General features: G+C 35.9%; 3 protein-coding genes across 3 annotated transcripts; 2 read left to right on the top strand and 1 right to left on the bottom strand.

The window, feature by feature from the left end:
* Window positions 1-3,418: 3,418 nt before the first annotated feature.
* LOC116307511 (ATP synthase mitochondrial F1 complex assembly factor 1) lies at window positions 3,419-9,801 on the top strand. The gene is made up of 10 exons (XM_031717784.2): window positions 3,419-3,682; window positions 3,770-3,875; window positions 4,685-4,744; window positions 5,190-5,252; window positions 6,429-6,479; window positions 6,636-6,683; window positions 6,819-6,914; window positions 7,135-7,201; window positions 8,881-8,921; window positions 9,523-9,801. The coding sequence occupies exons 1-10, from the start codon at window positions 3,444-3,446 to the stop codon at window positions 9,706-9,708; spliced, it is 957 nt and encodes a 318-aa protein (XP_031573644.2). The 5' UTR covers window positions 3,419-3,443; the 3' UTR covers window positions 9,709-9,801.
* A 256-nt stretch (window positions 9,802-10,057) lies between these two features.
* LOC116307512 (uncharacterized) lies at window positions 10,058-12,366 on the bottom strand. Its single transcript, XM_031717785.2, has 2 exons — window positions 11,855-12,366; window positions 10,058-11,422 (listed from the first exon to the last, which is right to left on the bottom strand). Exons 1-2 carry the CDS (start codon window positions 12,270-12,272, stop codon window positions 10,998-11,000), a joined length of 843 nt encoding a protein of 280 aa, XP_031573645.2. The 5' UTR covers window positions 12,273-12,366; the 3' UTR covers window positions 10,058-10,997.
* Window positions 12,367-12,446: 80 nt separating this feature from the next.
* Window positions 12,447-20,335, top strand: LOC116307514 (uncharacterized). The gene is made up of 8 exons (XM_089034641.1): window positions 12,447-12,505; window positions 12,891-13,322; window positions 14,293-14,409; window positions 15,344-15,555; window positions 16,379-16,449; window positions 16,963-17,101; window positions 17,470-17,678; window positions 18,531-20,335. The coding sequence occupies exons 2-8, from the start codon at window positions 12,894-12,896 to the stop codon at window positions 19,421-19,423; spliced, it is 2,070 nt and encodes a 689-aa protein (XP_088890767.1). The 5' UTR covers window positions 12,447-12,505; window positions 12,891-12,893; the 3' UTR covers window positions 19,424-20,335.
* Window positions 20,336-21,527: the final 1,192 nt, after the last annotated feature.

Raw genomic sequence — 21,527 nt, 5'->3', positions numbered from 1 at the left:
TCAAGTATGCGTTTACCACAGGGAGCCCGGCTTTGGGATTTGTACATGAATAAACGAATCAATAAAGTTCTTTGGGTTTCCTGTGTTGAGATTTGAAACAAGACGCTGATACGTTGAATTTCCGGTAATCGTACTACCAGTAACTTGATAGCAGATTAACGTAACACATCAGTGTAACGCACGCCCATTTACTAGGGCGTGCGTTACACTAATACATTAAATTTGAATCATAAGCTGCTCTCGAATTACTTACATTAATCTGCTATCAAGTTACCAAATCTCAACACAGGAAACCCAAAGTACTTTATTGACTTATTTATCATTGGCGTCTTGTTTCAAATCTCAACACAGGAAACCCAAAGCACTTTATTGATTTATTTATTCATGTACAGATTCTAAAGCCGGGCTCCCTGTGCGTTTACGAATAAAAACTTGACGTAATATCCGTGCGTATGCACGTGGTCTTGGTCACGTTGACGGAAAACGTCAATATTTTTAAGCTTCAGCAAATTAAATTCCGATAAGTATGGACATAGTAACCTCAAGCTTTCATCGTTTACCTGTGCACGAAAGGGCTAAACGTATAGAAAAAAGCCGCCATGCACCCTATTAGCACAGTTGGTACAGTATAGCTTAATTTATACTATCGTAGGGTACGACTGCTAGCCAACTGAATAAAAAAACCCTGACAATTATACTCTCCCTAGTCTCACTCAATCACCTGGACTGCGAGGATGTTATCTAGACATGGGATACTCGCAGTCCAGGTGATTGAGTTAGTCATATTTAAACACATAAATATTTATTATAGCTTAATTTATATTATCGTAGGGTACGACTACTAGCCAACTGAATAAAATTCCCCTGACAATTATACTCTCCCTAGTCTCTCTCAAATACCTGGACTGCGAGTATGTTATCTAGACATGGGATACTCGCAGTCCAGGTGATTGAGTTAGTCATATTTAAACACATAAATATTTACTATAGCTATTAATTTATTTTACCAATATGCCTTCATAGATAAATAAGTAATTATTACATATATTTGTTATTTGTTATATTCATAATCTCTGTTTTTTATTGTTTTATGATTTATTATGGCAAGTTTTATTTGTCTGTATATATCATGTTTACATTGACCAGCGGACTAAGTCTAGGCTGGTTAAGTTCATCATTTTTTTTTCAATCCTTTCTTCAGCTTATGCATATTCATAGAACTTCTTGACCATATTAACGTTCTGGCTTAAAATCCATTTCTGACATCGTTCTATAAGAAAGTTCACTTCCCTGTCTGTATTTGTAATTGTTCTTAGGTCTTTTCTTAGCTGTTCGTGATGTCCTGCGAGAAAGTCAAACACTATGTTAATCTGATTTACACTTGAGCTTTTGCACTCTTTTTTGATGCCTGCACGTAGTTCCGTGTATTTTTCTTGTTTTTCAACAGTTCTCTCCGCAATCTTAATTAATTATTATTAATATTATTATTATTATTATTATTATTATTATTATTATTATTATCAGCAGTAAACACGTTTGAATGCTGATTAGATAAGCTAGATAGGGCGTAATTTCGTAACCTACCAGCATGACGGAGCATGGAGGAGTCTACCAGAAAAATTGAGGAACAACAGAAAGAAAAACCAATTAATTGTTGATGGTAGATTCCCTTGCCGTTTTCCAGGATGTTAATTCCAAGACCTTTACACGACGTAACCAATCAGCGATTGTGTTAGAATCGAACAAGGCGAGAGCCAATCAGAAATCGCTTCATACATCCTTGCTAGTCCACTGGGGGTCCAGAACACGTTTAGTGGCGTTGTTTCACAGACGAACTTAACAAGAAAAAGTTTAGTTTTTCATCCAGCCTTTCGCCATTTCGATAGTTTCCGAGGCTGAAATACTGCGATCTCCTTATCTAATATCCACTTTCCTTGCACATGGTCACTAGTTTGCGAGCTAGTTATGTCACAGATAAAAGTATATTTACTTAGTTATTTTAATTTATTAAATTTTATATTATTTTATGTGCGTCCTCAATGGAAGTGCCTATCATGGGACCTAGCCTCCCGCTCTCCCTAGTGGGTATTCTTTCACATTTATTTTTCTAATTATGTAGACATGTACCTTATTTATATAGCTATTAACCAATAAAATTGTAAAAAAAAAAAAAAAAAAAAAAAAAAGAATCCTAACCCTAACCCTAACCTTAAACTTTATTAGGAAATAGTGACACTTCATGAAGTCTAACATGAAGTAGTAAGCTTATACCGAATAAGTCTGGGCATTCAACTGCTGGATAGCGCTTTGTATCAGTGCGCATGCGTAGTCAGATTGAAGGCGCCGCAATCTCGTAGCTAGAGTCTGCGTTTCTTTTGGCCTGCGGCAAAAAAGCGAGAATTCTTAAATGAATGTAGAATTGCTCCAAGTCTCGGTTGCGATGGCTTTGAAAGGCGAGCGAGACTCCTACTAAAAAAAAAAGAGGACGAAAAAAACGATAAGCCCCGTAAAAAACGCACCAAACTGGCTGCAAAATCAGCTGAACGTTAAAAGATACAACGAGCTATCAACGAAAGTCGTTATTATTCTTAAAAGTACTAATTTTACGCACTACGAAATATTACCGTTTATATGCAAATACGACAACACCACAGAACAAGAGATTGGGCTGCCTATGGGGCTCTGGGTACGAGATTGAAGCCTTGGTTGGACCACAGGAAGCCCAGCTTAGATTAAAGTGAATGATGAAAATAAAATCGGAAGAATTAAATAATCAACTATTTTTTTGAAATTCGAGGTCAATATAACGTCCTCTGTAAAACGAAAAAGTAAAAAACTCGATAAAAGATGCACTAGAACATTTTTTTCGCACGCGCTTTTGTCTTATTATGCATATGTACTCTTTCATTGTCAGAAAAAAAATGTTCCAGGGCATTTTTTATCGATTTTTTACTCTTTCGCATTACGGAGGACATTATCTTGACCTCTAATTAAAAAAAATTATTTAATTATTTAATATTAAATTTAACAAATTTACGATGGTTGAGCGTGGTATGTCCTCTTATTTACCACGATATGACGTCAAAAGTTGGTCAAAATGTTATGGACTCACGAGGCGTAAGCCGAGTGGGTCCATAACTAATTTTGACCAACGTTTGGCGTCATATCGTGGTAAATAAGAGGACATACCACGCTAAACCATCGTAAATTTGTTTTTTACTACAAAACTCACAAAACTCTAGGAAATAGACTGCACGAAATCTTGCATGACGCCATTTGTTGGTATGGCCTCTTATTTACGACGTTTTTTAACCAATCAGCGCGCGAGAAAATTTACAATTGTGGTAAAAATTTACCATTCACTTTAATCTAAATTGGGCTCCCTGTGTTTGGACTTCTTGTGGAATTATCCGCTGGTCGCAAGTACTTTGTGCAAAAACAATATGGCAGCCTCATGGAGAAATGTGTTTCGAGCATCGTCGAGTTTTTCTACTTCGCAAAGATTATCTTGTCTTTTATCAGTAGATTTAAGTAGATGTTCATCCTTAAACCTATCCAATGGAAGAATATTTTCTACTTCGTCGGACTTGGATAACGAGAAAACTGAACTAGAACACAATCCATTTTACCACAAATATGCAGAGAAAATCCAAATGATCAACAAGAATACTTTGAAGGATAAGTACGTTGATTTGACCAAGTAAATTGTAAATGAATAGATCATTTTTCCTATATCTCATTAGTTTTCAAAAACATTTCATGATTTTAGAAAAAAAGACAACCAAAGATTGGAAACCAAAACCCAGTTTGATGACAGAAGTTTAAAGGAGGTTGACAAAATGAAAGCTTATGCCAGAAATCAACTAAAAGAAAAGGTTTGAAGAAAAGAGTAATATTTTAAATGTATGCTAGTAGACTTTTACTCTTTTCTGTCTCATTATCTGTATCTCCAGAATTTTGAAATCTGGGCTGGTACTCACTCCCCGGCTATGAAGCTGCAGTACTTATTTAGCAATATTCGGGATATTTGTTTTTGGTTTATCATCTATGACTTCTGTCAACTAGCATTCATCGATAAATGAGTTTACATCTAGAACTGCCTTTTAAGCTTTAAAAACTATTAGTTGCCATGCCAACCTGCAGGGTGGTCAATAGAAGCCGGCAACCGGCAGATTCCACCGTCTATACTCTTGCTAATTCGGCCGCCTACTCAGTCAATTCCCAATTCTCTCACTAACTCAGCCGCCTACTCGGCCACTTCCCAATGTAGTTGTAAATCTTGATTAAAGTTCTTTAAACTAGCAAAATGTGTGAATAAAATAAATTGTAACCCAATCTTTGTTGCTGTACTACAAAAACTGCAACGCAAGCGAAACTACAATGGTAGTTGTCCACCATCCTGAATTTTTGTGAAAAGAGTGAGACTGGTGCCTCGATTACATGGTCCAGTGATTTCCGGTTTACCGCCTATTTCAATTTTATAACCGCCTACCAAAAATTTTATTGACAACCCTGACCTGGAGAGGACTTGTGTGCAATCCTCCACCCAGAAGTGTATCTAGCTTTTGCTAGGTATATGACATCACCAATATGACAAAATTCTTGTAATGAAGCAGTATGCTATCACTATTCATTATTATATATTTTGATCATTCTAACTTATTATTTTGTGTTTTTACTGTAGACATTTAGAGATACCAATAGTCAGTCTCAGAAGGGGGGAGCTACTCAATATGGAGAACAAGTAAGTAAACCCACAACAACTGCAAGCACTGAACTTTAGAGGCAGAGCATGGTACAGTACGCTGATCCTGACCAATGTTTTCTAACTTCGTAACTTCTGCATGATAAGGTCGACATATGTTGATCCAGGCAAAATGACATCAGTTCAGTACACTTCTTACAGCCTAAAGACCAAAATACATATTCATACTGTAAATATTGCTAACATTATATAATAGTGTCTAATACAGTATATGTTCATATGCTGTTATCCTATTGTCTGCAGCCTGCCATCATCCAACTGACAACCCACAGCAACTTACTGCCAACTGTTGTCTATACCAGCTTAACCCTACTGGCACCAAATTTATGATCCTTTTGTTTCATAACCCAGTTATAATGATAAAGGAAAACAATCAGTTTTAATCAATTGTCTCGTTATAACTACTGTAATCTTTATACTGCAGACATTAGATACAGTTATTCATATGGATCTCATTAAGGAGCTAAGTGCAGAAGAAATTGCACAGGTATGTAAATATTGCTACATTACTACTTCTGTACCTGTACTTGTTATATAATTATACCAGGTGATCAGATGAAAATCGATTAGCCAATCAGATTGCAAATCACATTCGTTGAAAAAGAATCAATCCCAATAGACCTTTGCGCACCTTGAGAAGCAGAAAAGAAACATGTGTGGATCGGTAATAATCAAGAACTTAACACATATGAGAATAACACGTAAATACAACACATTTTTAAATCAAAAAAAGGTTTATTGTCATTAAGAATATTAATATACATACATACACGTTACTACCAAATAGCAATTTGAGCATATTATCAAGTTTTCAATGCATTTTCGAAACAAAAAACTTCATAAGGTTAACTTTGTTGGCTATACGAATTACAAAAAATGTATAAACACTTACTCAAAATAAGCTTTTCTAGTAAAATTTTTCTTGTACTGTACATAACTTGAAACATTACTATAGACTTCAAATGTGCAGCTATGTCTTCTTTTCACCAATATTTCGCACTACATTTCAAGAGAATACATATTCAAATCCAACTCAAAACAAAATGGTGTCCTTCATGGCAATGTTTCGTCCAGAACTCTAGGTGCACGGTCATGTTAGGGATTGATTCTTTTTCAAGTTAGAAAATCACGCATTGAGTGCTTTCCGAGATCACCTGGATCCATTACAACAAGATTGTTTCTGCATAATCTCTATTCAGAGCATCTGATAGAGGCATGAGGGTGGGACTCTGCACTATTTAACGTTTTCTGCGATATTGGTCATTTTCTGCAAAATGTATGATAAAATACCCGGATACCCAGAATAAATAAACAAATTTATGAAATCTTCTGAACTGAAATAAACTTCTAAATTTGTCATTTCTGGGTGCATTTTATTGCTTTTGTGACAAAATGGAGGCTCTAAAACCTGTCTATTTATCAAACATTTGACTGTTCCTTTCACCTGTTGCTAAAGACCTTGGAGACTAGTTTTTACTGTATTAACATAATTATTCTGCACTATTTTTTTGTTTTTCCTCCTGCACTCTACTGAATTCTCTGTTATAGTCATGTACAGTAAATACCTGATAACTGATCGAAGAAACATTCAATGGTCATGATTATATAAATTTGAGTTTAGCAATTAAGGAATTATTTCTTAGCTTATTGAGTTTTATTATAGATTTGGAAAGAATACCATGGGGAAAAAGATTGCATCAGTGCTTGTATCTCAGTAAGTATCAAAACTTTCAACAATCATGTGCATTCTATAAAATGTACAAAAATGTAGAACTTTATTGTCAGTGGTGCTTGGATAGTCACTGGGACCAAGGGAAACATTGTGTTTTGTAGTTTTTTAATATCCTTGTTTTCATTAATTCTTCTTCAGAGTGATGTGTACCAAAGAATACAGGAGAAAGCCGCAAAATATCCACTGGTTTGAGCTATTTATTATTTATTTCATAGAAAATAAATGCTGGTCATCTAATACATAATGTATGCTATAATATGTTAATAATATGTTTTGTAATTGTTATTTAATTATGATATTATTATTATTTTCCATTGCCAGTTTATTTATCCTATTCCAAGAGAAAATGGATATGAATTCATGTTTGCGGAATTCTCAGGAAATTCCTGCTTTGTGACACCTCTTTTGCAATACCAGGTAGAAAAATAAAGTACAGCTGTAGAATTGAATATCTATTTTTGAATGAAAACTAAAATTTCTTTCAACCCATTACAATAATACCTACTCATCTTGATCGTCTATAGACCAGATATTGATTATTCTATATTAATAATATTAATATACTTGTAAGCGTCATGCACTCAGTTTGGTTCCTCTTTATCAAATGTTCTCATTCCAATGTTTTTATGTCAATTAGAGTTTTGGTGAAAATGCTCCATGGGTTCTGGCAATAAAGCACTTTACAGAATTGAGAGAATCTAAAGGTAATTATGTTTCCCAATGAAAATTCATGTTCTGAGTTTAAATGACGGCTTTATCTGACTCACAAGTTTCATTTCTTATTCAAAATAATTATTGTTTTGTATTTCCTTATAAGAATAGCAAAAAAAAAAAAAGATGCTAGTTAGCTTAACAAAAGAAAGTGTGCAATGGAGTCTGGTAGTACTGTAGATGTGTTGGCAAGACTGAAATGGGAATCTGGACACCTTGGGTGTTACATCACGTGATCATACATATGTTATTATAATTACTAGATAAGAATAAACTGTGTAGCACTTTATGTGTAGAGCATAATAATTATGAAAAATATAATTCATATAGTATAAGAATGAAATAAAGAACAAGTACATGTAGTACAAAATATAACATGCACCTCTGCCCTGCATCTATCAATAGCGTTGGTAAGCAAGAAGTGTGAGAAGCACTCACGTACATAGGCACTCGACAGGTCTGTCCTTATGCTTCTTTCATACTTACGTCATTTCCTGCATGCTTTATTACTGAACAGAGCATGGAAAAAACTGTTTTATTTGTCTTGTATACTATATTATATATATTATTATATACCAAGTATCAAAGTTCAATTTTCCTCAATTTCTATTGGTCAAGAGTGTGTCACGTGAACGTGAAGAAATTCAACTGTTTCCTGGCAACCAGAATGCCAGTCATTTCGAGACACAGTCGTTTCGAGACAGGTCGTTTCGAGACACTAAGATACAGGTTTGAGACAGGCATATATCCGTTTCGATACACCTCATACACCGTTCAATATATATCATATGTATAGGATATTACAGGTTCAAAACAATCTTATAAAGATAAGTATTTATTGCTATGTTGAGATACAAGGATACCAGACCAAACGTTACCAAGTTTTCCGAAATTATTGACTTGAAAACTCGTCAATCGACAACAAGAATGTTCGACTCGTCAAACTACCAGATCTTAATCAGAACTCTATGATTTTTCCCAAAATCTTTATCAGAAACTCACATCTTCTAAACTTTCTTGTTGTCGAGTCAAAATATCTCGTCCGCATCTAAAGTTTTTGAGCTAGTCGTTTGCGTGTTTCTCTCTAAACTTGAATCCCCTTTCATATTTATCTAAAAATTCTTCATAAAGTTTAGAAAATGTGAGTTTCTGATAAAGATTTTGGGAAAAATCATAGAGTTCTGAGTTTCTTTCGAAACGACTGTGTCTCGAAATGACCGGATACCGGCGACCATTCTGGGAGGGGAATATTATGTTATGGACCAGGAATAACAAAACCGAATTGTCACGTGATTGAAAAAATATAAAAACCTGAAACCAGAAAGCAACACATTTGAGCGTATGTTCAAATTCATTCATTCACGTTTTCTTTCACAAAACATCAGATTAAAGGTGGAGTCTTCCTGATTTTTCTTGTTCTCTTTGACACTTGGTATGATAATAAAGCACTTATTTACTGGGACTGAGGGAAAGCGCTGATGTTTCAAGATCGAGGCAGAGCCGAGGGAAACATCAGCGGTCTAGGGACCACAAAACATATTGTTTCCCTCGGTCCCAGTAAATAAGTGTTAATTATATGCATGTTGAACGTACTTTCTTGATATACAGTAGTACATGTACAGCTATAAGTGTTTCACACTCTAATTCTTCATGCTTAATTTTTATATTTCAGGGATCATCCTAATGGTTGGGGAACCAGACACAAAGCAACTGGTAGGTTAGAAAGAATATAATCAAGATTCCTAAATGCATTTAACGATTATTCGCTGAAGGCAAAGTGATTATGGTGGAATATTTACTGAGCAGCGAGGTAAATATTCCCCATAGTCACTGAGCCTGAGGGGAATGATTATTGTTTTAGTATTTAGACTTGAATATCAGTGAAAAGTTAAAATTCAGGATAAAAAAGCATTTTAGTATTATTTCCGATCTGAAAAACTTTGGAAAACCTCATAATATTGCTGTTCCATTAGTGATTATCTCAGAATGACTGGTCGCTCATCCAATCACAGCTCGAGAAACTCTATATTCAAGTCTAAAATTATACTGTCTATTATTTTCTTGAATGTAATAACTATCAGCCTTGACTACATGTAGAAAAAAAATGTTGTCAAACCAAAACTGTTAACTGTTAAAACTGTATTGTAACAAGACCTACACTGAGGTATATATATGTTTTAAAATACCAGACAATCTATTGAATAGAAATATCTTGTGCTATTGATGTTGCTGCAGTAGGTGTAACAGAACAATAATTATTGCAAGGATTACAATATGTAATTTTAACCAAACTCATTCATTTGGTGTTTTGTAGAGTGTGACTGATGCACAGTGGCTTGGTTATCAGATTCAGATGTACTATGCTTCTACTAGTGCTGCAAAGGATGACTCATTAAGAATATTCAATAAGGAACCTGACAAGTTTGATTACATGAGTGTAATCAAGCTGCTTGAAAGTGAAATTGCATCTGGAGCACTAAACACTGATCAAAACCATTAAAGAAAAGTTGTGTGAACAAAAACTTCAAGTCCTTGTACAATTTAGCTGGGGAAAAAAATTTCCTCAAAACATTCAATAAATTTTAACAATTCATTTGGAGAGTAATGAGTTTAGTTGCACTACTTTAATGTCAGGGCTGGAAAATGTATGTGCATGCTCCAAATTGTCAGAGAAAACAAACAAAGCTGCTTGAAAACTAAACAGTGAGGTAAGATATGATCAAGAAGGAACAAATAAAAAGAATAAATTATGATGAAAATAAATGTACATAAAACCTGAAAAGAAACGTCATTTTTATGAGTACAAACATTAGAAAAGGTCTACATACAAAACAAACCTTGGGCATTGGTTAATAGATTAAGATACAAATTAATTTTTATTAAGGTGCACTTGGATGAAAATTGATGAAAATTGGAAATTACTTGAAACTTAGTTAAAAGTATCTATATGGCCCCAATTATAGTAGCCAAACAACATGTTTCCTACACAGTCAAAAGTCAATTTCAGTCAGCATCTAAATTGTGAGTAAATGACGTCATTTACTCAACCCTATTGTTCTTTTTGCTTTTAAACCAGAGTTTCTCAACTGCAAGTGGCTCTCAGGCTAAAATTTCCACTAATCTGGTTTACATAATCATAATTGAATCATATGTTCTTAAAACACTTCAATTATTCAGACTTTCAAAAATTGGGGCATTTTCATCCAAGTGCCCCTCTAACTTTAAAAAAAAGAGCTAAACCTTTGCACTTTTGTTGCTGCATGATTCTGAGATGTTTGTGTAAACCATAGGCATTTTTCTTATAGGAAGCAGGTCAGCTTGCTTTTTTACCCACAATCTATGGCAGGGCTTGTGGAGCAAGCTAAAAAAGTGGTGGGGCTAAACAATTTCTTCTGTAACTAACTTATTTTTAATTTGAATACTTGGATTACAACAACACCTAGCTAGTTTAATAACGTAAGGTAAATACCTCTACATGGTCATGGTCATTGTGTGTTTTGTCATTGATTATTTTATTTGCCTATACCCATGAAAACTATAATATTATGATAATTAATATATATTAGATTAGATTATTTTTCTTATCTCTGGCTTTCTGTTAGACCGGTCCTTTTTTCAGATAAAATTTTATTAATCTAATTATGAACTACTGTACACAGATCAAAGTTTTGTTTTAACTTGGCACTTGGGACTATGCCTTCTTGCTTTAGTCCAAAGTCAGAAAACCACTGGAGCATTAGACTCAGACTAATAGACAGTCTGGATCATAGCCATGCACAAACAAGATTGTCACAGAGAATAGCGTGACTGCATTTCACGCACAGCAATAGAATCTAAGGCATCATCAATTTGAATTGATGTCTCAGAACCTACATTTCTTCGTAACATTTTAGCAAATAACCCACTGGGTACATCACATCGCTGGAAAACTACATCTTTCCCAAACCTTTTGCGGCAAAATGACTTCATGTCATTTATTGTCCCATCAGCAAGCCCAATTTTCACTGCAGTCTCACCAACAAAGAAGTCCCCAGTAAAAGCTGTCTTGTGGTCCTTGTCCATGTGAGGCCTGCGTTCTTTAACCAATTCAATAAAGTTGTTATGAACTTGAGTTAAAAGACCTTTCATCCATTCCCTGTCCTCTATCTTCTCAGGCTTAAATGGATCCCATCTGACTTTGTTTTCACCAGCGGTTATAAGTCTTCTTTCAATACCTGTTTGCAAGTAAGTAATAAATAAGAATAAAATAAACCTGTTTTTATTTATACACGGTAGGTATTAAAGCTAAAAGCTTGTGGGGCCGTGTATCCTCTATATACACCTCTTACTACATTCGAATATTTTATACACACAACTCTCAACTCACATGTTGATTTTTACGGAGGGAGGAATCAAGACATAAATGAACTACATAGGATTGTGTGCAATCATGAGACTTTCTCTGGGTGCCTGCAAAGCCTCCCTCTGACAATCTCTAAGAATGTGAGATTGACATTTTTTATTAGGTGAACACCCCAGATCTGCCAATGCTTCACTTCCTTCCTGGGAAGGGTGGGTGGGGAAGAGAGGATACTATACTACAAGGGTGTACATATCAATGGTGCTTATATAACCGTGGGATTTAAGGCATTATAATTGTTCCTTACCCAACTTTTTCATGGCATCAACCATGCCAATATTTGCAGACAAAGCCCCAATAGAACCAATGAAGGTATTTTTGTCAATGAATATTTCGTCTCCAGCAAGAGCTAGCCAGTAGCCACCAGATAGAGCAGCATCTTCAGCGAATGATAACACAGGTATCTCATTCTCTTTCGCCATTTCCCTGATACGGTTGAAAATTAAGTTTGACTGGACAGCAGAGCCTCCCATACTGTTGATCTCGAGACAAACCGCCTTGGGCTTCACTTTCTTTACATTGAATGCAGCATCAATCGATTTTTCCACCTTTCTCAGGTTAAGCGCTCGAGGGCTGTTGGAAGCACTCTGGATCACACCTTGTAAACGAATAATACGTACAACATCTTTAGGCCTCCTCCAGGGTAAAAAAGACATCATACTCATGTTTTAGATCGAGCTCTTTTGAAGTATTACGAACAAATTAATTAATCGTAAAAATAACACAATCTTTCGTCATGCAAGTTTTTACCGGTAAGTACTTCATGTATGCCTGTTCCGGCTATCAACTGAGAGGGGGACTGGATCTGTGTTTTGACCATCCGCTGACCAGACCTGAGTCAGCAAACAACACCATCGTCATGATGTGTTGAGGCAAAGAGAGAGTCGAATTATTTCAGGTACCTTCAATGTTTTTTCAGTTTCATTTACCTTTTGTTTTTAACATATCAATATATGGCTTCTAATCCTGATTCTTATCTTCGTTATTGTCTTTATTAAATGTTATATTATGAATGTTTGTCCAGCGAAGTTCTTTTGAAAAGAGCTTCGCAATAATCTCAGAAGAGCTTCGCATTAAAATATCTTACAGAGAGCATAGCGAAAGATAAGCTTATTTGAAGTGGCAAGAAGTGGAAATTAAGTTTATTTGTTTGCTCCCTTGTTAACAATTCTTGTTTGTTTGTTCCCAGCGAGGTCGGTTTTCGCCCGGAATAACCTCGTTCCCAAACACTATAACTTATCTATATTCTATATTCTAATAATCTGTGGTTTATTTCATTTCAGTCTATGGTATCTTGTATAATGAATATGGAACAGTCTATTACATCAATGGATGACTTAGATAATGATATTGTTGAGATAAGTCGTTCAGACACAAGCCAGTCACAGTTACCAGAAATGGAAAAACTGGCATGTGAAATAATTAGTGATGATGAAGTTCAAATCATATGTGTGAAGAAGCAAGACAAACATATTCAGCCTCTTATAAAAATTGAAAGTGGTGATGAAGAGGTAGAGAAGAAGGAGGAAAAGCATATGTCTGGGGTTGGGAAGTCTTTAGTAATGACAGAAGAAGGAGAGGGTAGTATAAACAACGAGTATGACTGTGATCCCCAATCCAAAGCCGACACCAGATGCAATAGTCCAAGAGATGTCACTTGTTCGATATGCCTTGGAAAATTTGACAACAAGTCCTTTTTGGATCAATGTTTTCATATCCTTTTTTTAATCAATAGAATGTAAGATTATTGCTGAATAGAATCTACACCTAAATTATACTACTAAAGTCTTGGGGACATGCAGAACATTACAACTAACTAGGCCCATACTCAATATTTTTTGGCTTGGGAGTGGGAAAACACAGTTTTAGTTTTAAGAGTCATTTTTATGTACATTTGCAAAATAAATGTTAAAATCTACAAAGCTATTCGCTGTTGTATCACAGCATGGGACAATCACAACAGAGCTAGGCTCCAAATTAAGTGAAAGCCCAGAGATCGAATTAGAATTTAGAAGTTGATTTTTGAGGAGGGAGGGAGGAGGGAGGAAAACCTGAGGACCCGGAGGAAAACCCTTGAAGCACAGGAGAGAACCAACAAACAACTCTACTCACATACGACATCGAGATTGGCAGGACTCGAACTCGGGCCACATTGGTGAGAGGCGGCGCATTAGCAGCGCACGCCACCAGTGCTTCCCATGTTTCTTTGACTAAAATTACCTAGGATAAATTTTTACATTATTGCCAAGCTTTTAAGCCAATGGCTCATCATCAGGTTTACAAATTATTAGTGGTAAGTGTAAAACAAATCTACATGTAACAAGCTGAGGGTAAATGGCAACAACGAAAATGGGCTTTAACAGAGACAGTGGCAGAAAGCTATCAGATGACATTTTACCAGTAGTAGTTGTTTTATAATCTGGAAGACGTTCTACCCAGAATATCTTATTTTTCCTTGCACTTTGTTAGGACGTGCAGTTGTTTGCACATGTTTGTTTTGTGTGTTCAGAAAAATGTTGGTTCAAAACTTTTTTTTACAATGAATTTGTAATTTTTTTTTTAATGCAATTACTTTGAAAACTAGATCCTGTAGTACTGTAGATGTTTGGTGCATCAAAATTCAAGAAATGATTTAGAGATAGCAGCATTTTCTTTTCCTGTGATCCTCCTTAACATTATATAAATGCATTCTGTTTCTACTGTATCCTACAGTGGTCTGAGATTGTTAGAACATGTCCATTATGTAAAGCGAGCTTTTCATCTATTATACATTCCGTTAAATCCATGATGGAATATGAGTTGGTGAGTTTTTTTGCTGTTAATTTATGCAAGGTTATTCCTACTGTAGTTGCTCAGGTTAGCATTTATAGTATGAAATATATTATTTAGTATTAGTATTGCCTGTGGTAATGATGTAACACGACATGACACATGACTCAAAAACCCTCAAAACATAAATAACAATGAAACTGCCACCGTGTTGGTTGCATGATCTAACAAGAGAAGCTCATCAACTAATATCACAGCTATAGCATTAAATGCACCCCAACAATACATATTTTCCTCTCCAGGCTGACTATTTATGCACATTTGAGGCTAACGCTGAGCAACAGAGAACTTGAACCTGGAGTAGTGAAATAACTTGCATATAAAACTTGCATACAAATTGCATACAAGTTGCATATAAATTTTAAATTATGATACAATAATTATTATGAATTAATTTAAAAATAAAGTTATTACCATAAAATTTTAGATAACAACAGTGACTGTGAACAAAATTAATTCTTATTTTGCACAGTAATGGTGTCTGGCAATAATTTGACAAAATATTTCTTTCTTTCCACAACACCCAACGCTTTATGTTAATGCTGTTGTTTTTAAAAATGCTGCCTGACAATGCTCTCAGACTCATCAATGCCACTTTTAGACCAAACAAAAAAATAAGTGTGTTTCCTGTTGTGTGACCAACCCTAATTTTCTTGCCGATTTTTGCCCACCCTAATATTTTTTTCATTCCCAAATGCCCGACAGGGTTCCCAGTAAGCTCATTTCCACTGTTGTATCAGTAAAAAAAATCTAACCCTCTGACGCCAATGATTTTTTTCATGCAACAGGAAACACACTTATTTTTTTGTTTGGCCTCATTTCAAATTTTAAATTTTTGGTGAGCATTTTATATTGTACAGCAGGATTTGACATGGGTCTTATATATATCCTTTTCCTTTGCTTTTAGCATAGGCTTCCTGCTCAAAGACAGCATTCAAAACAGAAAAGTATTGGTGTTAGGAGTATGGGTCATATTATAACTGTGGATGATAATGCACATCGTTCTCAACAAGATAATGCTGCTAGGTCTTCAAATTTGAGGGAATGGAGGACACACAGAAGGGAGAGAAGGATTTCATTTGCCAGGAAGAAACAAGCTGAAGCAAAGAAAAAGCGAAAGTAATTGCATTTGAAATATTATGGTAATTGAACTGAGTGGAGTGTAATATTATTGTCTGAAATCAAAGGAGTGACATTACAAAATTGTATGACGGAGTAGGGGGAGTAATAACAAGTTTGATTTCAGATCAAAATTGCATGAAACAAAGTTTAATTACCAATTATTTATACCTATTTTGAAATCTCTTGCAATAATACTGAATTAATACTTTAATTTTAATTAACATTTTAGTAAAAGAACTGATTTTCACCTAAAAAAATCCCCTACAATTTTTCTTATGTGTTTTTTTTTTTTTTGACTTGTTTTTTTCTGTGATCTGATTGGTCAAATGCTATGTTTTCTTCATTTTAAGTACTGTTTAATAAACGAGCAGGAGTGTTTTATCAGGTATAAAACATGAGGCGCAGCCGAGGAGTGGTTTTAGACCTGATAAAACACGATCTGCGAGTTTATTAAACGGCTTAAAAAACTTTATTTTGTAAGTTCTCATATTGTACTGAATTTTTTATGAAATGAACCAAGTTTGAAAGAGAAAATCCAAGTTAAAGTTTATGCAAATGAAGATGATTCTATATCTGATATAAAACCTCCTTCATGGTCATGATTTCTATTGTGTTTCCTTCATGAATTATTAATATTTTTAATTGGCTTTTCAAAACAGTACTATTTAAAACTCAAAATGGTGTGATTTATGGTTAAATCACACTACTGAGAGCCAATCAGATTGCAGAAAATACAAGTGATTTAAATCTTAAATATATAAATATATTAATATTGGTTACCCTGTGAACTAAATATGATCTCTATTTTATACTTTACCAGATCAATTTATGCCAATAATCTTTGGGTCCAGAAGGTAACACAAAGGGGTCGTGCAAGATTCAGAGACACTTGTAAGTACTTAAAAATGATAATGATAATAATAATTATCATTATAATTATAATCATATTCATAATCATACAGTGTTATCATAATCATAATCATAACAACAACAACAACAACAACAGTAGCAGCAGCATTAATAGTAGTGAATACGGTATGTAATAGAGCGGTTTTCGCATGACTGTGAAAAGTTCAGTGGGTTAAGCGTGCCGTGCAGTGACCGTGTTTTCTAGAATTTCAATTGGCGGATTTTTTTCTCGCGTTAATGCATGTGCTTGGTCTAGCAGTGCCATGACTCTGGCGTGACCATGTCCGAACCGTATTTGTGCTGTGTTCTGGGTATTTGATTGGAGGAGAGTAAATTCTCGTGCAATGTGATTGGTCTGGAGTATGCCTTGCCGTGTCATGACCGTGTTCGTGCCGTGAGCACGGTAGGGTAGGGTAGGGGTTTCATACGAAAACTGATCTAAGGAGGTTTGAGGAGTGACTGTAAGCTAATCCTGCAATTTTTTATTATTATTAGCACCACAGTTTTTTCATGATAACCCTGCTTGTACGCATCGCCTGGTTCCCTGGTTAACACGTGAGTTAAGCTGCTTACTGGATGAGGATCATAGACATGTGGACTTCCTCGTGCAGCTGATTATGACTCTTATAACAAGGTGAGTAATAAAAATCCTGCTTGCTAATTCAAAAAATATGCTGCTTTGTTAGTGCCCTGTGCTTTGGAGTGGCTTGATGGGGTAAGGGAACCCTAAGAAGTATAAGGGGAGTCAGGATGGCGTACTGGTAAAACGCTTGCAAGATGCATCGTGTGATGGGGTAAGGAAACCCTAAGGAGCAATAGGGAGAATTCCACATTTTTCGATGTGGTCGGGATGTGAAAAAAGCCTTGTGCAGCCAAATGGATCTCCCATTGCCTCGTTCTAGGGAGTGAGCTTCTGTCGATTTGATGTGAACTTTCGCGCCAATTAAGGACATTTACAGTTGTTGTTTTCTAATAACTCAGTCCTAATGTGTTTTTGTTTAGACTGGAGATTGTGTCAGAGGAATTCATCCAGCAACTTTATCCCTTCCTCTTTGAGAACACTCATCACTTTGCACACGAGTTTTTGAGCTTTGCCCGTTCCCCCTACGACATGCCTACTTACGATGAGCGGGCTCAGTACGAGTGTCTACGAACAAATGGCAATCAAGACTCATCTGCAACTCCGTTCATTGTAAATACCAGCATCACAGGTAAGTTTTGTTGATCCTGCAGTGAGTTTGCAAAGATGTGCTATCGTACGTTCTACTGCCCGATGAAAGAACACACATACTCACGCACAACAAACACTGAACAATTAGAAGGCAAGCACACGTGCGACTATTGATAAACGGTGTTACACAATTTTGTGTCAGTTTCAGTGGTTTTAACTTAAAAGTTTGACTTCAGTTCAGTTCTATAAAGTTTAGTTTAGATTGCGTTTTTAGTCTTGAGTTATTGAAATACGTTTATAGTTTTTTGAGTGGAATTGAGTTTAAAGTGCTACTATGACGAAAATCGCTCAAACTTGGATTCAGCTGAAACTTCCTAAGAATACTCTTTAAAGGTCCAATAATCTCTGTATGAAGTGTTTTCTCGATATTCAGTACGAAAGTATGATATTTTTACGATTATTTTTTGGAGTCTGTGACGTCATACACTCAACATCGAACATCGCTCCATACTTTTCTTTGTAGTTTATGATCAAAATATCAGTAGTAAAAGGAGAAAGAAATACCCAAACACCCCAAAATATAAATTATAGTCACAAGTAATGTGAAATAAGCACATTAGCCACCCTTTGGGCTTCATAGGAATAAAATGAATTAAGGATTTATATACAAAGAAATATATGTAGCAATGTTTGATGTTGAGTGTATGACGTCACAGACTCCAAAAAATAATCGTAATAATATCATACTTTCGTACTGAATATCGAGAAAACACTTCATACAGTGATTATTGGACCTTTAAAGAGTATTCTTAGGAAGTTTCAGCTGAATCCAAGTTTGAGCGATTTTCGTCAGAGTAGCACTTTAAAAATGATGTGCATATTATTGTTGTAGGTTGGGATTCGCCAGACGAGTTTGGTACATTACCTTTATCTCCCTCGACGAGTTCCCCAGGACCTTCTGGTCTTTCTGGATCAACGTTATTTTCTAATAGGAGCTGGTCTCCTCCGCTTACAAGTGAACCGCATCCACTCACTGATGACTCCACTAGTGCAGAGAGCCTTTTACATCAGGAAGTTACAATTCATAGAACTTTTTCTTCGCCAAATCAAAATATTTCTGATTTTCAGAAATTGAGCCATCAACTTAAAGGTAAAGGTAAACGCTGTTCAAATAAAAGTGACAGTACCACTACCGGTTCAAATGCTATTACGATATCTTCTTGGGAATCAGCTGCAGAAAGCCATTCTGACATTGTAGTCTCGAGTGAGGAGACAAGCTCTCCTAGTGTAAGTCAGGTAAAAGAAGAAAACCATACACCTAAAAGTATTAAGAAATGGAAGCGACGTTCTTCGAGTGATCTAGAATGCTCATCACTCTCACGATCGAAGTCACTTCAAGATTACCACAACACTAGGTCGAAAAAGTTTCGTCGAAAACACTCACATGATAGTCGATATCGCAAATCGCGATCTCCTTCTCGAGTATCAAGGCGACCAAGAAGAAGAACTGTGAGATCGAGATCACCTGCAGCTGCTCCTTCAGGATGTGATTCACCTGATTTGTTAGCTAGTACAGTAAAAGGCAAGTGCGAAAGGCCTTCTACACCCACGGAAGAAGAAATTAAGCGGGAAATTTCAGAACTTGAAAGAAAAATTGCCAATGATACAAAGAGACTCACGGAGCTTCTCGAAAAACAAGAAAAAAGAAGACTGGGTAATGTTAGTGTATCTACTAAGGTATTAAGCACTACTGAAGATAGTGGCACGGATGAACTAAGTAGATAGACCGGCTCACTGACATTTCAAATTACTAAAGAATTTGAGACGGTTTATTTGGACACTTTATAAATTACTTATTTCCCCGTCGGGATACATTTAGCTAGTGTCACGTAGTCATCTTTCAACCAGTGAGAGTGTTCGTTATATCGGAAAATTTCGTAACTATATAACAATCACCGATAATCACATCGCCTTCAAAAAATGATTGTTGATTATTATTGATAAATTCAGAACTAAGATGGCTAAACTAGAACATCGCGGTGCAACTATCGTCAGGTTTTTGGAAATATTTTTTTATGAATTAAATAAAAAAGTGTTATATCCGCACAATTCATTGGTTGACTATGCATTAAAACAATTACCCAACTCACTCTCGTCGTACATGATCTTTACCCGGTTGACTCAGTTTGTTGAGCATCGGACTTTCGTACGGGAGGTCGAGGTTAAAGCTTCGGTCGAACCAACACTCGGGGTCTTAAAATAACTGAGTAGAAGAAGCTGCCTATAAAAACTACAAATGGTTGACCTACACGTGGCGCGGATGACCACGTTAAATGGCGGTCTCAACCTGCAACGGAGGGACGTAAAAGAACCACCGAGGGCGTAAAGAAACCCTGGCAGTGACCACCCTCAGTGTCTGGCTTTTACTTATGATTTCTTGGGTTGATTGTGGGATGGGTATGGGGAGTTAACGGGGTTGGAAATTGGTGCAATGTACCTCGAAGGAGTCCTATTGTCTAGCAGCAGCCTGCGGGCAAAAACAAACACAAATAAAATAGCCAACTCGGTCAGGAGACTTCGTGGAATAGTTGCTAAATATATAAAGCTAGTAGCATATTGATCCGCAACCAGTATACTGCGGGCTACTAATCAATGGCTTTTACTCCTTGAATGATGAAATAAATAACTTCCTTGAAATCTATGTGATTTTAGTGTGCTTATATAGACCTCGACCCTCAGGATCTCCGGGTCTGTTTCGACTTTACCGATGAACAGAGGAGCCTTGCGCAGAGTCAGCTATAACTGGGATACCATTTGCTAGCTGAATGAAGAAAACAGCATGGCCCCCTCCCCCTTCACATACGTAATATTTTTATTTCAACAAAAGTGTTTTGCAATTTTTTGCTCAAAAATGGAATCGTGGGGACTGAGTGTTTTCTCGTTAAAAATTCAAAATATACTTTGCCAAATTATTCGCCAGTGCAGATGCATATTTAGATATTAACTTGTTTAAAACTACGTGTACTTGGCCTCTTTAATAACGAGCAGGAGACTGGGACGAGTTTTGAATCTTATTATCTTATAAGGAAAATCTTATTAGGAAAAGCATGTGAAGATTTGTAACTCTGGCAAATCTAACATAATTGGATGTGACCAGAATTATTGGCTTTCAAAAGTGCCGAAAATTTACAAAGAGTGTATGGTAACAAGGGATACTCGGTCATCTCCTTAAGCCATACATTCTTTGTAATTTTTTCACACTTTTTAAAATACGAAAAGTATTCAAATTTCACTTAATTACCGTAATATTGAGACGCTTTATCAGATGACAAAGCTTTTAAAATTCAAAACTCGCCCCAGTCTCTTGCTTGTTTCTAAAGTGGCTAAATAAAACGGACACCCGACAGCCCCTTCTCGGTCTCAGATTTCAGATATCCGACCGACGACCGAACGTTTTTTTGGAATAGGTGTATGTTACAGAAGGTAATTCGATGCTTATTCATGCAACTCTTGTCACTATACTGGGCTGAGGCAGTAAACTATACAAAGACCTTCAAAGGGAACATCCGTAAGAGCCTATAAAGGAAATCAATTTGTCCTTTAGGTGTCCCGCTTGTCCTTAATTGATGAGTTATGATAAGGTCATTGAAGTTGAGTAAGTAAAGCCGGAATTGATATTTGATATTAAGGCTAAGGTTAAAGTGCTTTCTGGTTCATTTAACTGAAAAAAGTTCATTTGTTGTATCATGCTTGAGACAGAACCTCATTATCTTGACAGTTGATGTGAGTGAATCGACGGAATTGATGTTTGACTCTGTTCTAGCCTCTTAAAACAGGAAAAGGATTGAAGCTTTCGCCTTATCATTCGACAACTAGTTGTGCTGAAAAG

The sequence above is a fragment of the Actinia tenebrosa genome, unplaced genomic scaffold (genome assembly GCF_029948245.1).
Source record: "Actinia tenebrosa isolate PJP-AT-01 unplaced genomic scaffold, QUT_ActTen_1.0 PGA_scaffold0__85_contigs__length_37466705, whole genome shotgun sequence".
NCBI lineage: Eukaryota > Metazoa > Cnidaria > Anthozoa > Actiniaria > Actiniidae > Actinia > Actinia tenebrosa.
The sequence above is the reverse complement of the archived record's forward strand: the minus strand, read 5'-3'. Positions and strand labels throughout refer to the sequence as shown.